The sequence below is a fragment of the Lepidochelys kempii genome, chromosome 11 (assembly GCF_965140285.1).
Source record: "Lepidochelys kempii isolate rLepKem1 chromosome 11, rLepKem1.hap1, whole genome shotgun sequence".
In the NCBI taxonomy this organism is placed as follows: Eukaryota; Metazoa; Chordata; order Testudines; family Cheloniidae; genus Lepidochelys; species Lepidochelys kempii.
Window position 1 is genome coordinate 29,517,288 of NC_136390.1, and position 13,558 is coordinate 29,530,845.

Genomic DNA, 13,558 nt, shown 5'->3' on the forward strand with positions numbered 1-13,558 from the left:
AAAATGTGTTTCGGTTATCAAAATGGATAATTTAAGTAACCATTTGCCGTTGACTGAGTCATAGCAAACCTGCTAAATGCTCCTTGCCTTACTCACCAAGAGGTCCTATTGGAAGTAGTAGGGCCATTAACAGGAGCAGGATTTGGCCCTAATTTCTTACATGCATCCCTGATCCTACAAACATGCATATGCTTGCCTTTAAACGTAAGAGTAGTGTCTTTGAAATCTCTGGGTGAAGTCCTGGAAAAATTCCCATTGACTTCCATGGGATCAGGATTTCACCCTATGACACTACTCATGTGTTTAAAGTTATGGGCATTGGAGTTTGCTGAACCAGGGCTATAGTATTTATTCATTTAGACAACACTCCCATTAAAGTATATGGGAGTGTTGCTTGATGATAGATTCCAGAATTTTATCCATTTATGTTTAACTGATCTTGTTTTAAAATATTATTTTGTCAGAATCTCATTCCTGAGATTTAGTCTCTGGAGAAGGTTAATTTTCATTATTGCAAAAAATTAAGATTTTATAGTGTACAGTGTTTGTGAGTGAGCAGAAGGCAGACTCAGGTATATGTTCCATCAGCAAAATAAATGGGTCATTGCAAAAAATGTTTTGCTATGTAGTAGCTTTGCAGTAGTATACTGAGATATGTTTTTTCTCAGTATATATATAAAACAGCTGGGTAGCAAAAAAAATTGTTGAGATTGTTTGTGTTTCTCAGTATTACATTTTAAAAATATTTCTAAATGTTAATTCACCTTTCATTTAAATAACATTTCATTGGTATCTTTTCAAGTAAAATGATTCATAATAATCATTTCCTCTAAGCAGTTTGATAACACAACTATTTTTCCATCACTTTGATGTTTATAATTACATGCTAGAATTGCTAGGGTAAAGGGAACTTCAATTTTTATTACGTTTGTCATAATGCATGTGAATTGTATGCTCATCAGAACATATTTGTTTACATATACTTGGTGAGTAAGAACATACAGAGACTTGCTCTTAAGCTTCTGAATGTTTATATAACTAAAGCTACTTCAGTGTAATCATTCTTTGATTCTGGACATTAAAAGGAAAATCCAGACTGTTTTGTATGTGTGGTATATTACCCAGTGTAAATGATTGTTTTCGAAACAAAGGAGCCTTTTCTGTAATAGCATTAATAATGATAGAATGGAGAAAAATGCTTTTAGGAGACAATTGAAAAGCTCAGTGATATGCTAGCCTTATATGAAATTGTACACTGAATAAAAAGGAACAGCTGATGAAGGCAGCAGTATCATTTTTAGATTTGTTTGCATTTCTGGTTTATAGTAGAGAATGACAGAAGCTTAATTGATCTTAAAAACATATAAGTGAAATATCTTTAATGCTTTGAAGAGGGTTATTTAATAAACAAGCTACTTCTGTTAACATTACTAATTCTTTTCTCTTGTGATTAGTGAAAGATGGCTTATCTCCCAGCACTGAATGAGTATTAAATGGCCCTGAATGATTTAGTAAAACAGATGTAGGCTTTTCTTTGGGAATTGTATAACAGTTTGTTTTGAACTGAAGAGCAGGACTCTGGGGAAGCTTTACTTAAAGAATAGACCCAGGAGAAATCATGCACTGCATAAAATGTTGAAATGTGACATATATCAATCCAGCATGGACTGTAAAGTAATATTATCTTCTGCAGTAGAGTGGAGAGATGTTTGGATAATATAATTACTGCTATTGCTCAAGTCTTAGGAGAAAATAGCATCTTTAAAAAAAAAGTGTTTTAACAAATAGTATTGGCAAGGATATACTGAAATTCATATACAATCATATACATTGTCAAGGTACTGTAATTGGCAGCATGTCATACTGTGGTTCCTGAGGGCCACCTAAGGAGGGTGCAGAATATGATACAAATCTCTGAGTTAAAGACCATTGACAACAACTTCATTACTGTGATCAACCAGTAAATAATCCATTATTTATTATTAACTTGCAGCTTAAATCCATGAGGTCCCTTAATCAATGTGGCCCAGCATGCCTATGAGCAACTCAGTGGCCCAGCTTCCAGAGATATCCTACCCCATACCAGAAGTCTCTCTTTTTACAGTTTTGCCCCCTGGGGAGAATTACATAGCTTGGTCTTCATTCCTGTACCCAATAATAGGGTCCATCCTTGGCAGTGATGTTGCCACCAAGTTTCCAGCACTTTGTGTCCCAATACAAAGCTGGATGCTGTCCCACAACATTCTCCTGATGCCGTGTCAGCTCAGCTGCACCATAGCACATTGAACCTGAGTTGTGGGGATTGTTTTTGGCCTTGGAAATATCTAGCATCCCTAGAACTAGGCTTGGATTTCAGCAGGTCTGACTCAGCCCTTCATATTTCTGAGGCAAATATGCTGAGAATGCAGTTTAATGTGTGAAGGTCTTTTAGATAAGACTTTAAAAACAGGTTTTAACTGCTTCATGTGGACACTTAAGCTCCCATTGCATTTCTTGTATGACTAAGGGCTTGTCCCAGGTGCTTGGCCAAAATTTCCCCTCAACACACACTGTTTCTATGCTCCAATTGGTTGGTACTCTCCTCTCTGTGATCCAGTGTTGGTGTATGAAAATGCTGGTTTTTGTAAAGCACCTTGGAACCGTAAGGTTGAAAAGCCCTATGAGAATGTAAAATATTATCGGCTGCTGGATTTTTATTAAGTAGCTTTTTGAGATGCTGCAGGCATCTCTGAGATACATTGGTTACCATTGTAAGAGCTCTTGTACACTGATTACTGCAGAAGGCAGCATACAATATACAAACTTCCAGGCAGCAATTTAGATGTAGCTTTGGATGATAGTTCATTTATCCACACCCCCATTTAAAATAAGACATAACTTATTCAAAGCTTTGTGTGTACTTTTCTGGGAAGAAATGGTTGAGCAGGGTCATTTGTTTCCCAGGATAAGTCTTCATGGCAAAAAAATAAAGGTGTGTTCTTAATTCGTTTGCTAATTTGCATAAACTAACTCAGGTTAAAATAGCAGTGAAGACCCAGCAATTCATCTGTTAACTTACATTAGCAGCTTGAGCTGAAGCCTATAAGGAAGCTGGAGGTTGAACTCAAGCTACTAATCTAAGTTAGCAGCCCAATTGTTGTGTCTTTACTGTTGTTTTAACTTTAGTTAGCTAACTTTGGGGGGAGGAAAGGGAGAGTGAGGACATATCCTCAGATTACTCTCTCATTTGGGATTGTCCACAAGTTGGAGTCACAGTAGGGCTGATTTTATTCTTAGGGAAAGGGTTGTGCATGCCCAAAACACAGAGCAAATTTCCTGTTTGGTTCACAACTACTGTGTGTTTTTTGATATGTTGGCCACCCTCTAACATTTCATTTAACAGGAGAAATTTGGGGCTAGATTGTACATTTTATGCACTTTGAGTGAGGGTCATTACATAGCAGCACCAGCTCTGGAGGCATCGTATCTCAGAGGAAAAATTCCTCCTGGGCGTCTTGGTTGTGCTGTATGTTACTTTTCTGGGGCCAGATGACAGAGTTGAGGATCGGAACTGGGTTACCTGGAATGAGACAACAGGGAACAAGCAAAGACTATCACAGCCACAGGTAGATGTTTTGAGCAGCCACTGAGCTGCTGCTGCTGGGCTTAAGAGCCAGTCTGCTGACTCTTCCTACCAATCAGGTGGTGCAGCCAATCAGGTTGCCTACTCCAGGTCAACTGTGCTCCATAGATTGCCCAGAGACATCCTATGTTGCAGGCCGTGCTTGCAGACTGGGTGCATTGCAAGCCCTGATTCCTGACAGTGTGTAGGAAGGGATGCAATTTGCTACAGATTTTATCAAGCTGCAGTTTACTTCCCCCCTCCTGCCATTGGGCCAGATAACTCTGCTAACCAAATCCATTCTCACTTGCTCCCTTGGGGATCATATGGCACATGACCCCTGCACTCTCCTGACGACCTAATGCCAAGATCTTGCTAGCCTTAACGTGGTTATATAAGGAAAGAATCCCTTGCCCCTGTTTCCATGTGTGGCCTCATTAGGGCTAGTCACATTCTATCCCTTAGCTGGTATAAGGTTGAATGGTTCTAGCCTTGTTTGATCACATCACATAAGCATTTCAGAATGCTTTATACAATACTGTAGAGCAAAAAGGTGGGGAAAGCCTTTACATTTATTTTCATAAACTGAAGAGAACTTCTCTTTCAGGCACTTCAGCAAACAGGGGGGCTTTTACTGGAGAAGTATTGAGTTCATAATAAACACTAACCTTGAAAGGCCATTGATAATTAACAATACATGATATAATGATTGGTCTAAATTAGAGATCTTAAGCTTCTTTTGAGTAAAATCCCTCTCCCATCTACATGCTGATTTCTGGGGGAGGAGGAGGGATAGGATTCTATCCAATAATCCAGTGTTCCAGTATGTTCTGGAGCAAGACGCTTATTGACATTTTGAATGTGCCAATGCTGTGGGGGACAGCTGAGCTGATGTTTAATCTCTTGGAAGGACAGATTAAATTTCACCTTGGGTCATCGCAAAAAGAAAAGGAGTACTTGTGGCACCTTAGAGACTAACCAATTTATTTGAGCATAAGCTTTCGTGAGCTACAGCTCACTTCATCGAGTGAGCTGTAGCTCACGAAAGCTTATGCTCAAATAAATTGGTTAGTCTCTAAGGTGCCACAAGTACTCCTTTTCTTTTTGCGAATACAGACTAACACGGCTGTTACTCTGAAACCTTGGGTCATATGTTTGACACTGCTGTTCTACAACATTACAGTCAGGGGTTGCTACTGTACATTTTAAAATATGAATTACATAATTCTCCCACAGATGAGAAATTTAGGATGTATTTATGTGTATGCATGGAGATGAAGGTTTGCTTTTGAATGTTACCCCATCTGTGGATAGAGTACTAGGTGTTTCAAAACTGGTACCAAGTTCTTTAGTAAGTACAACAGTTTCCTAATGCTTTGTTTCAGTCTCCTTTAGCTCCCCCAACAAAGGAAATATATGATCTTTAGATAGGAAGATGCTGCATATTTTAAAAAGTTTGTACACAGAGTTCAAGGGAGGAAAGGCTATCTGCTTTCCTTAGGAGGTACTTTAACACAGAGCGTCCAGCACTTGGTATGCTCACTCATGTAACACACTTGAAGTGTACCTAATTTTTCTCTTGCTCACGTACGTGTGTGTGTGTGTAAGCAACATTGTACACATGGTGTTGATTTGATATGCTATGAAGTAAGACAGTCTGTTGTAATCAGAAATCAAATGCAGATATTTTGACTGATCACGTATTTTGGGGCCTCCCCAAATAATTTCCAATTCACTCAGAGTTTTCCATTGGCACCTTCCTGTGAAGGGGATGTGAGGGAAACATTTCCTGGATGGAATAGGCTTGGAGCCATACTGCACTTCCCTGTGACTGCCGTCATATCAATGTTAGCTCCAGATCAGCAGTGTGTGAAAGAATGCTGCCAAATCTAGTTCCCTGCCATTACCTTGACTAACCCCCCGTAACCAAAGACCTACCACAATCACACGAAGTAAAATCCTTGGGGGAATGCAATTTGGGCAGCACTGCAATCCAGAGACATTTTACCTTGGCCTGTTGAGCCACTGTGCTGGCTCTGGGGTTCTGCTCAGTATTATAGTAGTGGTAATCATTTTAGTGCACTGTGATTGCATTATCAAACTTTTTGAGAAGAGAACTGAAAAATATTTTAAGGATTAATTTTTTGGAAACAATGGTTGACTGCTGATGTGTGTAAAATCCACCCTCAGTTGCACATGCTATAATCCCCACAAATGTAAAGGTGAGGAATATGGAAAGGGAGACACGACTTTGGATTGGACCTTTGATTCCTTGAACCTAAACATAATTGCTTTGTAATAATATTCACTTGCACTTAATTTGAACTTTTTTTTACACATACATCACAGTCCCTCACTCCTTAAGTGGGATGGCCTTGACATACATCTAAAAAAGGTGAGCCCGTTATTTTAATCAAAAATGTGAAAAGTGGCATGATACAGGGTGTTGGTGTTCACTGTGTCAGAGCTGTACAAGTGGTAGTGGTTACTTAGTGGATGACACACAGTTTGAACAGGGACATATGCTTTAGGATGAAACACTTGTTTCTTGTGACCATTAAAGTAGCTAGATTAAGATTAGAATTATTAATATTCAATTCACAACATTAATTATCTTTTGACAATTATTTCATTTATTTTTGTTTGTTGTTACAGCGGCTCACATTGCGGCATGTCAACAGTAACCAGTGTCTCGATGAGCCATCTGAGGAGGACAAAATGGTTCCAACCATGAAGGACTGCAGTGAAAGGCGTTCCCAGCAGTGGCTGCTACGTAACATGACCTTGGGTGCCTAAAGCTAGAGAGACTTCGCATGTTCCCTCAGGCCTTGTAACGTGTCTAGGCTTTCATTCTTCACTTATTTGAATCAGAGGAAAGGATATTCCCCTTCCTTTGTTCTTGGTGAAATGAAAGGCTTTGAAGCCCTCTTAGAAGTCCAACTATCAGAGCAAAGTCATTTGGTTTTTTGCTTGTTATGGCATGTTTCCACATGCCCCTTTGAAAGTTGTGTCCATTCAAAAGAAGCACATTAGAAGCTATAAATAGCATAATATATGCTACTATCAATACCAGACGCACTTGGAAAAGTATTTCCAGAAAAACCTTTGAGCCTAATATCAAAAGGTTTGGGAGTTTTGTTTTCTGGTTATGTCACATAATATTGCTTGAAAGTGACATGATGTAAAATGCCTTATGACACTAACTTAGTTGTGAAAGATTATATCAGTTGTTTTATAAATGTAATGTATTCGTTCTGGCCCTCCATAGCAACATGATGAGAATATTAGTTGCTATCTAGTGTCATTTGGTACTCAATGAAGTATTAAACTGAAAGGGTTACTGAGCAGTAAATTTACTGTACATAACGAATGTTTCATGTTTTGTGCCAGGAACAATGAAATCGCTATACGTAAGAGTTCTTTATAAAAGCAGCAAAACTGAACAAAGAATGCAGTAAGAAATGGAAACTATATCATAAATGAAACTTCAGCAAAAAATGTTTGAATGATATTAAAGAAAGTGGGCAACATACATGAGTAACCCAGTTTAATGCAGATGGAATTACCCATGTATCCTGTACAATAGGAAGACAAATCACTATGGGCCTCATTTACCTGTGTGCACCTCCATTAACCCCAAATGGTTTCATGGATGGAGAATGGAACTGGTACCAGAATTTGGCCATCTGAGTCAAAAGTTAGGCTGAAGCTCAATCTGTAGCCTCTTGGTTTGAGCATAAATATAGCAGCAGACTGCCTAATGTATACAAGGGGATCCAAAGTTTGGAGATCCCTAAAATACCTATGCACAAAGGAACAGGCTATGGAAGGACTCTGAACTTTCTTGCTTTAATAGGTTTATGATAGATGCGTATTTATATTTTAAAATAATAGTTTGTCTCTTAATTTCTTTTATTCTCTTTTCTTAACATGGATATTAAAAATGTGCTGCTGACAAGCTGTAGTATCAAAGGCTTCATAGGAACCAATCCCATATCAACAAACACAGTAAGAGTTTGCAAAAGTGTTTTGTGTTGTTTTAATACATGTTCATAACACCGACATTTGAGCTAAACCCTCTCGCGCGTATCGCCACATAATGGATCGGCTTTTACAATGCTTGGGCTTAATAGGCTTAATAGTGCAATAGGCTTAATGTATGTCATTTGCCCAGGGGCATAAGGGTCATGGGAGGTCCCAGCACAGCAGAGCCGGGAATAGAGCAGCAGCCACAGAAAGGCTGCTGAGCAATATGGGCAGCATCCTACCCAGGGATAGGGGATAAATTCTATCCCAACCAACCACCCACACTTCCCCAAACACAGCCTGTTGCATTGTGTTAGGAGCGGGAAGATGAAACTGACTTCATTTTCTGTGTACTGGCTCCTTTGGTGAATGTGTATTACCAGTACCATGTATTTGCATACTATGGATTGATATTTCATGCACATTTTCGTGATATGGATCATTAAATGAATACCAAATGCATATTAAATTTGAAAAATCATTACTATGCATACACAGTAGCTGCTTTTCAAGCCATCATATCTTGTCTTTTTTTAACACACACACAAATTGTTCACGTTATAGCTTAACAGCTATCAAAACTGAACAGGGCTATAATTTTACTACATGAAAGGAACATTACAAAATCACAAACAAAATCATTTAAATGCCAACCTTAATGCAGAACAAATTATTGCATTTTTCAGTCGTCACCTTTCAAAGGTCTGTTGGCCCATTCACACCCTTATTTTGAAATTCATGCTGATAGATCACTTATTTGGCTACTTACCTTGATAGTGCCCCTGTAACAATAGTGGTGCTGGTGGGAACTACTATCATGTCTAACACCATTTAGCAATGTCAGAGGAGTGCATATGATGGTGCCTGCCATCTTTTTTTAACCTCTAATATTCTTATTAAATAATATCTCACTTATCTCACTGCAACTTGCAAAGGTTGCTAAGTGCAGTTGCACTATACATTTCTGATTGCGCAGTATTATTGACATTATTGGAAAGTAATGAGAGAATGGTACAATATCAAGGTTGATTTCAAGAGCTGAGTCTCAAATACAGATCATGAAACTGTTCGACTTTTCTTTGCTAGGCATGCTGTACTACAGTGTTTAATACTTTTTCTCTGTATAAAGTGGATTGTGGCAATGAATATGGACTGTTATACTCCTTGGTTACAGTTGATGCACCTTTATTATATCAACAACTGCACTGCTCTATTATATATGAGCTGCTTGACTTCGAAAAAAGAAAAAAATACGTTTGTTTTATTTTATGCTTACTGATGGATAATGACACTGAGCACAGTACCATGTTTAGAGCAGAAATATAGTTCAAAGGCTTGTCAGACTTGCATTACAGCTAGAACATAAGGCCTCATTCTTCAAACACTTACACATGTGCTTAGCTTTACGCGCTGTAAGTATGCTGTTTGACTTCAGTGAGATTAAGCCCTAAATTTTACTCCCTATTTAAGGAGTATAGGAACCAAATAAGCCACCAAAAGGAAATCTAATATAAGCAACTTGGCTGAGGAGAGATGTCCTGCCACTCACCAACTGGCTATTGTGTTGCTTTTGAGATACTCCAGGGCCATCTTAAATTCTCATGCAGTTTGAGAGGTGGTCTCTCAGCACAGCAGTGGTATATCGTGTCCTTAGTACTGAGGGTAGTTTAATGAGCATAAGACTAGGAACTTTCTAGGTTCTAATTCCAAATCCTAAGATTGAATTTCTGTTGGCTTTGGCAAGTCATTTAGGCCAAAATTATTCAAAAGCGGTGTTTAATTTTGGTTGCATACATTTGCGCTATCCAAAGTGGGATACCCACAGATTGAGGCACCCACAATTAAAGGCCATATTTGAAAAAATTAGTCCTTAACCTCTGAATCTGTCTCCCCATCTGTAAAATGAAGCTAATTCTTCCCTACCTCCCAGGGTCTTGTGAGGATTAACAAATAGTGTTTGTACAGTGTGTTTAAAATGTAAAGAGCTATATAAATGCTGAATATTATTATTACTACTAGTGGAACAGAAATTCCAGTTCTCATATTTTCCAAGAGTTGCTTTCAGGGAATGAAAGCCGGACACAAGGCTAGAGCAACATGTTAACAGCATTGAACAAAGTGTGCGTTTTGAAGGGCAGGTTATTACTGTAAATAGGACAAAAGTGCTGCAGTTTCTCATTACTCCTGTACCTTCAGGAATTACTTGGGGAGGAGAGAACTGTTGTAAAATATGAGAACAAGTTAAATTATAAAACAGATTGAGTTAGTTTTGACTGGAAGGGTCGATCTGGACTGATGTAATGCCCTATTCCTTGGAATATTTTTTGTTAGTTTCTTTGTTTGATTTTTGTTTTATTGCAAACTAGTATGAATAACATATCTAAGAAAGGACAAGTACTGTACTTCTAACCTACGTATTCTGCATTTTGCACTTGAAAGCAAAGATCATATCTGATCACATACATTTTAGTTGCATCTGATTTGTAGATGCTGAATACAGTCCTCAGCAATCCTTGGTCAGATGCTTAAGCTTAGAGCTATTAAATACTGTAGATTGTATTGCTTTCAATGGTATGAACAGTGTGGGGAAATAAAAAGAACTTAAGTGTTGGTAAATGTCACAATTCATAAATCCTTACGCATTATATCCATCATCTGAAAATCTTTAATGCCCACAATTGAGCAGGACATCAAAGATTTAATTAGCTATTGTGACAGCTATCACTTCAGAATTCTCTTTGTGTACCACTAACCATCATTCTGTTTTCTGTATTTCAATATAGGGAATAGATAAAGTTAGCTGTTATACTGTATGGTATCAGAACATATCTGGTAAGATTACACCATGTTTAAACTGCTACTAAATATAAGCTATTGAATTATCTTAAGGTGTTGAATGAACACCAGCAATGTGTTAGGTTATGTGAATTTTAGTGTCAGTGTTCTTCTTACATTCAATAACTTCTTAAATCAAGTCTTGTTCATATATATTGAAGCCCCCATTTCATTCTCAAATAGCATATATTCAGGAGAGCTTGATAAGTGTGTTTCTTTTCAAACATAGCCATTATGATTTTAAGTATACAAAATAGTATGTCTCTATTTAAAAAGAAAGTTATCTATAAAGTATGGACTCTTGTGTATTTTCTGTTCTCTGTGAACTAGAAGAGGCTGGGATGTCAGTTTATTTAGAGGACTCACTTATAAAGCATCCTGAAGAAGTGCTTGAGACACAAACTCAAATGAAATTTACAAAGGTAGATTGTGAATAAAGAATTACACATTTTAAATGTTGTAACAGTTATTTAATGGTCTGGTACTCTTTGCTGTAAATTTAAATATTTATACATTTTTGTAGAATAAAAATATACCAGTTTAGTTTTCTTCTGGTGTATATTGTCTTTTGATAGCTGTACAGTTATGTCTTTCATGTTCAATTGTTGATCTATATTATGAACTAGACTATTATTTTCAAATACATACTATTTACATTAAGGCCCTTTATGCACATCGTAAATTTGCACAGAAATATCCAGAATGGTTATTGCTATCTGGGTGTACTATAAAGAAGTGCATATAAACTGTCTCAGTCAAAAATGGCCGGCACTGTCCATGTTGCACTATCCAAGACCCCAGTCCTGGAAGCTGAAATAGATCTCTTGACCCTCTGTTATACTTATAAGAACCACACAGGATCTTTATAGGGAAGAAGGCAGCATGCCGCATTTATTGAGAATACAACAGTTAGCATATGCTTTTCAATCACACACACACAGAGAGAGAGAGTCCTGCCCGTTGGTGTTGATAGTTACCAGTCCAGAGTCTGGATCAATCTAGTGGCCAGCCAAATTGGTCGCAGAGGGAAGCAGGGCTCTGTCGGTTGCAATCCGATGCTCCTGGAGTGTGGCAAGACAAACCCAAAGTCCCATGGGCAAGCGCTCTGTTCTTATAGTCTTTTTTCTCTATTGAAGTCTATGATTTTGCTGTGTCAGTTTGTGACCAGTTATTTCTTAATTGGTGTATCTTTTGATGTAAACATTCCAATACACCTCTGAGAGGGTTATCCTGTACTGGTTCCGATTTAATCAATTGTCCCGTCTTTAGGGGTGCCAGCCTTCACCTCAGGGTCATCAATTTGCCCTTCCTTCATTATGGATGCGCGTTGATGATTTTCTGGTGTCGTTAAGTCTCTTTACTCCTTTTTCCTTGACCATCTGGATATAAAAATGGCCTTCACACCTTATCTTTTCCTGATGCATACATTCCTCATTCACACAAACAGTCTTTTTACAGAGACCTTTGAGAATACAAACAGTGTCAGTTTATTTTGAATCTCCTTAACATAGACACAATACAAGATCCTGTCTTTTACTTATTAAACCTTAAAACAAAGAAATGTATATTTAACGAGAGTGCCTAATTTGTAATACATATAGGAAACCAGAGTAGACATTATAACTTATCCTAAAACAAAAGGGTGATCATAATCAGTCATAAGGATTGTTCTGGTCTGTCCCTGCCTTAACATCATAACAGACACTGGCAGTCTGTCACATGCATTCCTGCCAATGTCCCAGAGGGTCATTCCTTTCTGCTATTCAAAAAGGGTGGCTGGTAAAATGAAATCAAGACATACATTAGTACCTCTTTTCTTATAGCTCAGTTCCAGGTTCAGCTTGCAGCATCAAAGCACAGTGAACTCTCCACTACATGGTCCATGATTAAAATTGTAATAGCACCAAAATAAAGGAATATATAAAAGTCTGGGTCATACAGATCAATTCTTAATAGATCAACTTTCCTAAATCCAAATTGCATGGCACATCCTGTTCATATATTTAATCAAATGTACAATTTTCAAAAACTCTGTCAATGGGAAGGAAATAGTTTTCATCCAAATGCATGTGTTATTTCTCATTTCTTCTGGCAAAGGGACCAAGCTGGACAATCTTATACCACAATTATGATTGCTGATTCATGATGCTTTTCATCCATAGCTCATAACAATAGTCTCTGATTACAGAGAAATAAGGGAAATCTGGAATCTTTTTATACTTAAAGCAACAGATATTCAGTATAGTCTATGTTAATGACCAGAGGTAAAAAATCAACATTTTGATGGTGCATTGACAGGATAATTTCTAGCAAGAGGCAAAGAGAGAGGCTATCAGAAAAGAAAGAATTTGTGAATAAAATCAAAATTAAATCCATCTCAGGAGACTAGGAGAGGAAGAATACTAGTCCAGTTAATAATCTCCTACTCTGTAGAGAAAGTGATTCATAATAAATTTTAGGAGGAATAATGGCAAACCATTATTAGATTATTTTAAATTCTATTGTGAATTCTAATTGCTTGATGAACCCAAATCTCCTTGTATTAACCTCTTGAAATGTCAAGGGAAAGTGATACTTTTATTTTTTTATTTATTTAGCTTTGATAAGCAATAATTTGAGTTATTTATACAGAATTGCTGAAGATTTTTTTAATAGCAGCAATTTCAGAAATGGATTTAACAAAAAAAAATCCTTTCAGACTTTCCCTTTGTAGTATAATATGCAGACATTATAAACTGTACTGATTTCTTCGTAGTTTATCATCCCAATTAACAAAATATCTCCCTGAATGCTGGCACCCTTGTCTATTCAAATATAGAGGCAGAAATATCTTTTAAACAGCTCTTTGTCAGAGTACACCACCATCAGTATTTTCTCATTCTAAAATTATCTAGACTGCCTCAGAAATGTTTACTCATCTATTTATTTCTGATGAACGCTTGTTTATATACAACATTCAGCACATCTATGAGATTAATAGATGATTTTGAAACCACTACAGTGATTATGAAACTATTTTGTAAAGATGCAATTAACTGTAGGGCTCATGTTAATTACAGTATGTGAATTGATAAATGAGTCACCAAATAATCTATT

The 13,558-nt window shown here is 37.3% G+C and overlaps 1 protein-coding gene across 5 annotated transcripts in view; it reads left to right on the top strand.

The window, feature by feature from the left end:
• The window catches only part of GALNT13 (polypeptide N-acetylgalactosaminyltransferase 13), a 431,005-nt gene that overhangs the window by 330,756 nt on the left and 86,691 nt on the right, over window positions 1-13,558 (top strand). For 2 of the 5 annotated variants that reach the window (XR_013634407.1, XR_013634408.1), the window contains exon 12: window positions 6,257-10,459. Coding sequence is in view for 1 of the 5 variants with exons in the window: in XM_073305505.2 (XP_073161606.1) it covers window positions 6,257-6,397 (141 nt within the window). In the remaining 4 variants the exon portion in view is untranslated. Of the gene's footprint in view, window positions 1-6,256; window positions 11,006-13,558 lie in introns of those variants that run through there. The other 3 variants (XR_013634409.1, XR_013634410.1, XM_073305505.2) reach the window with 3 other exon arrangements.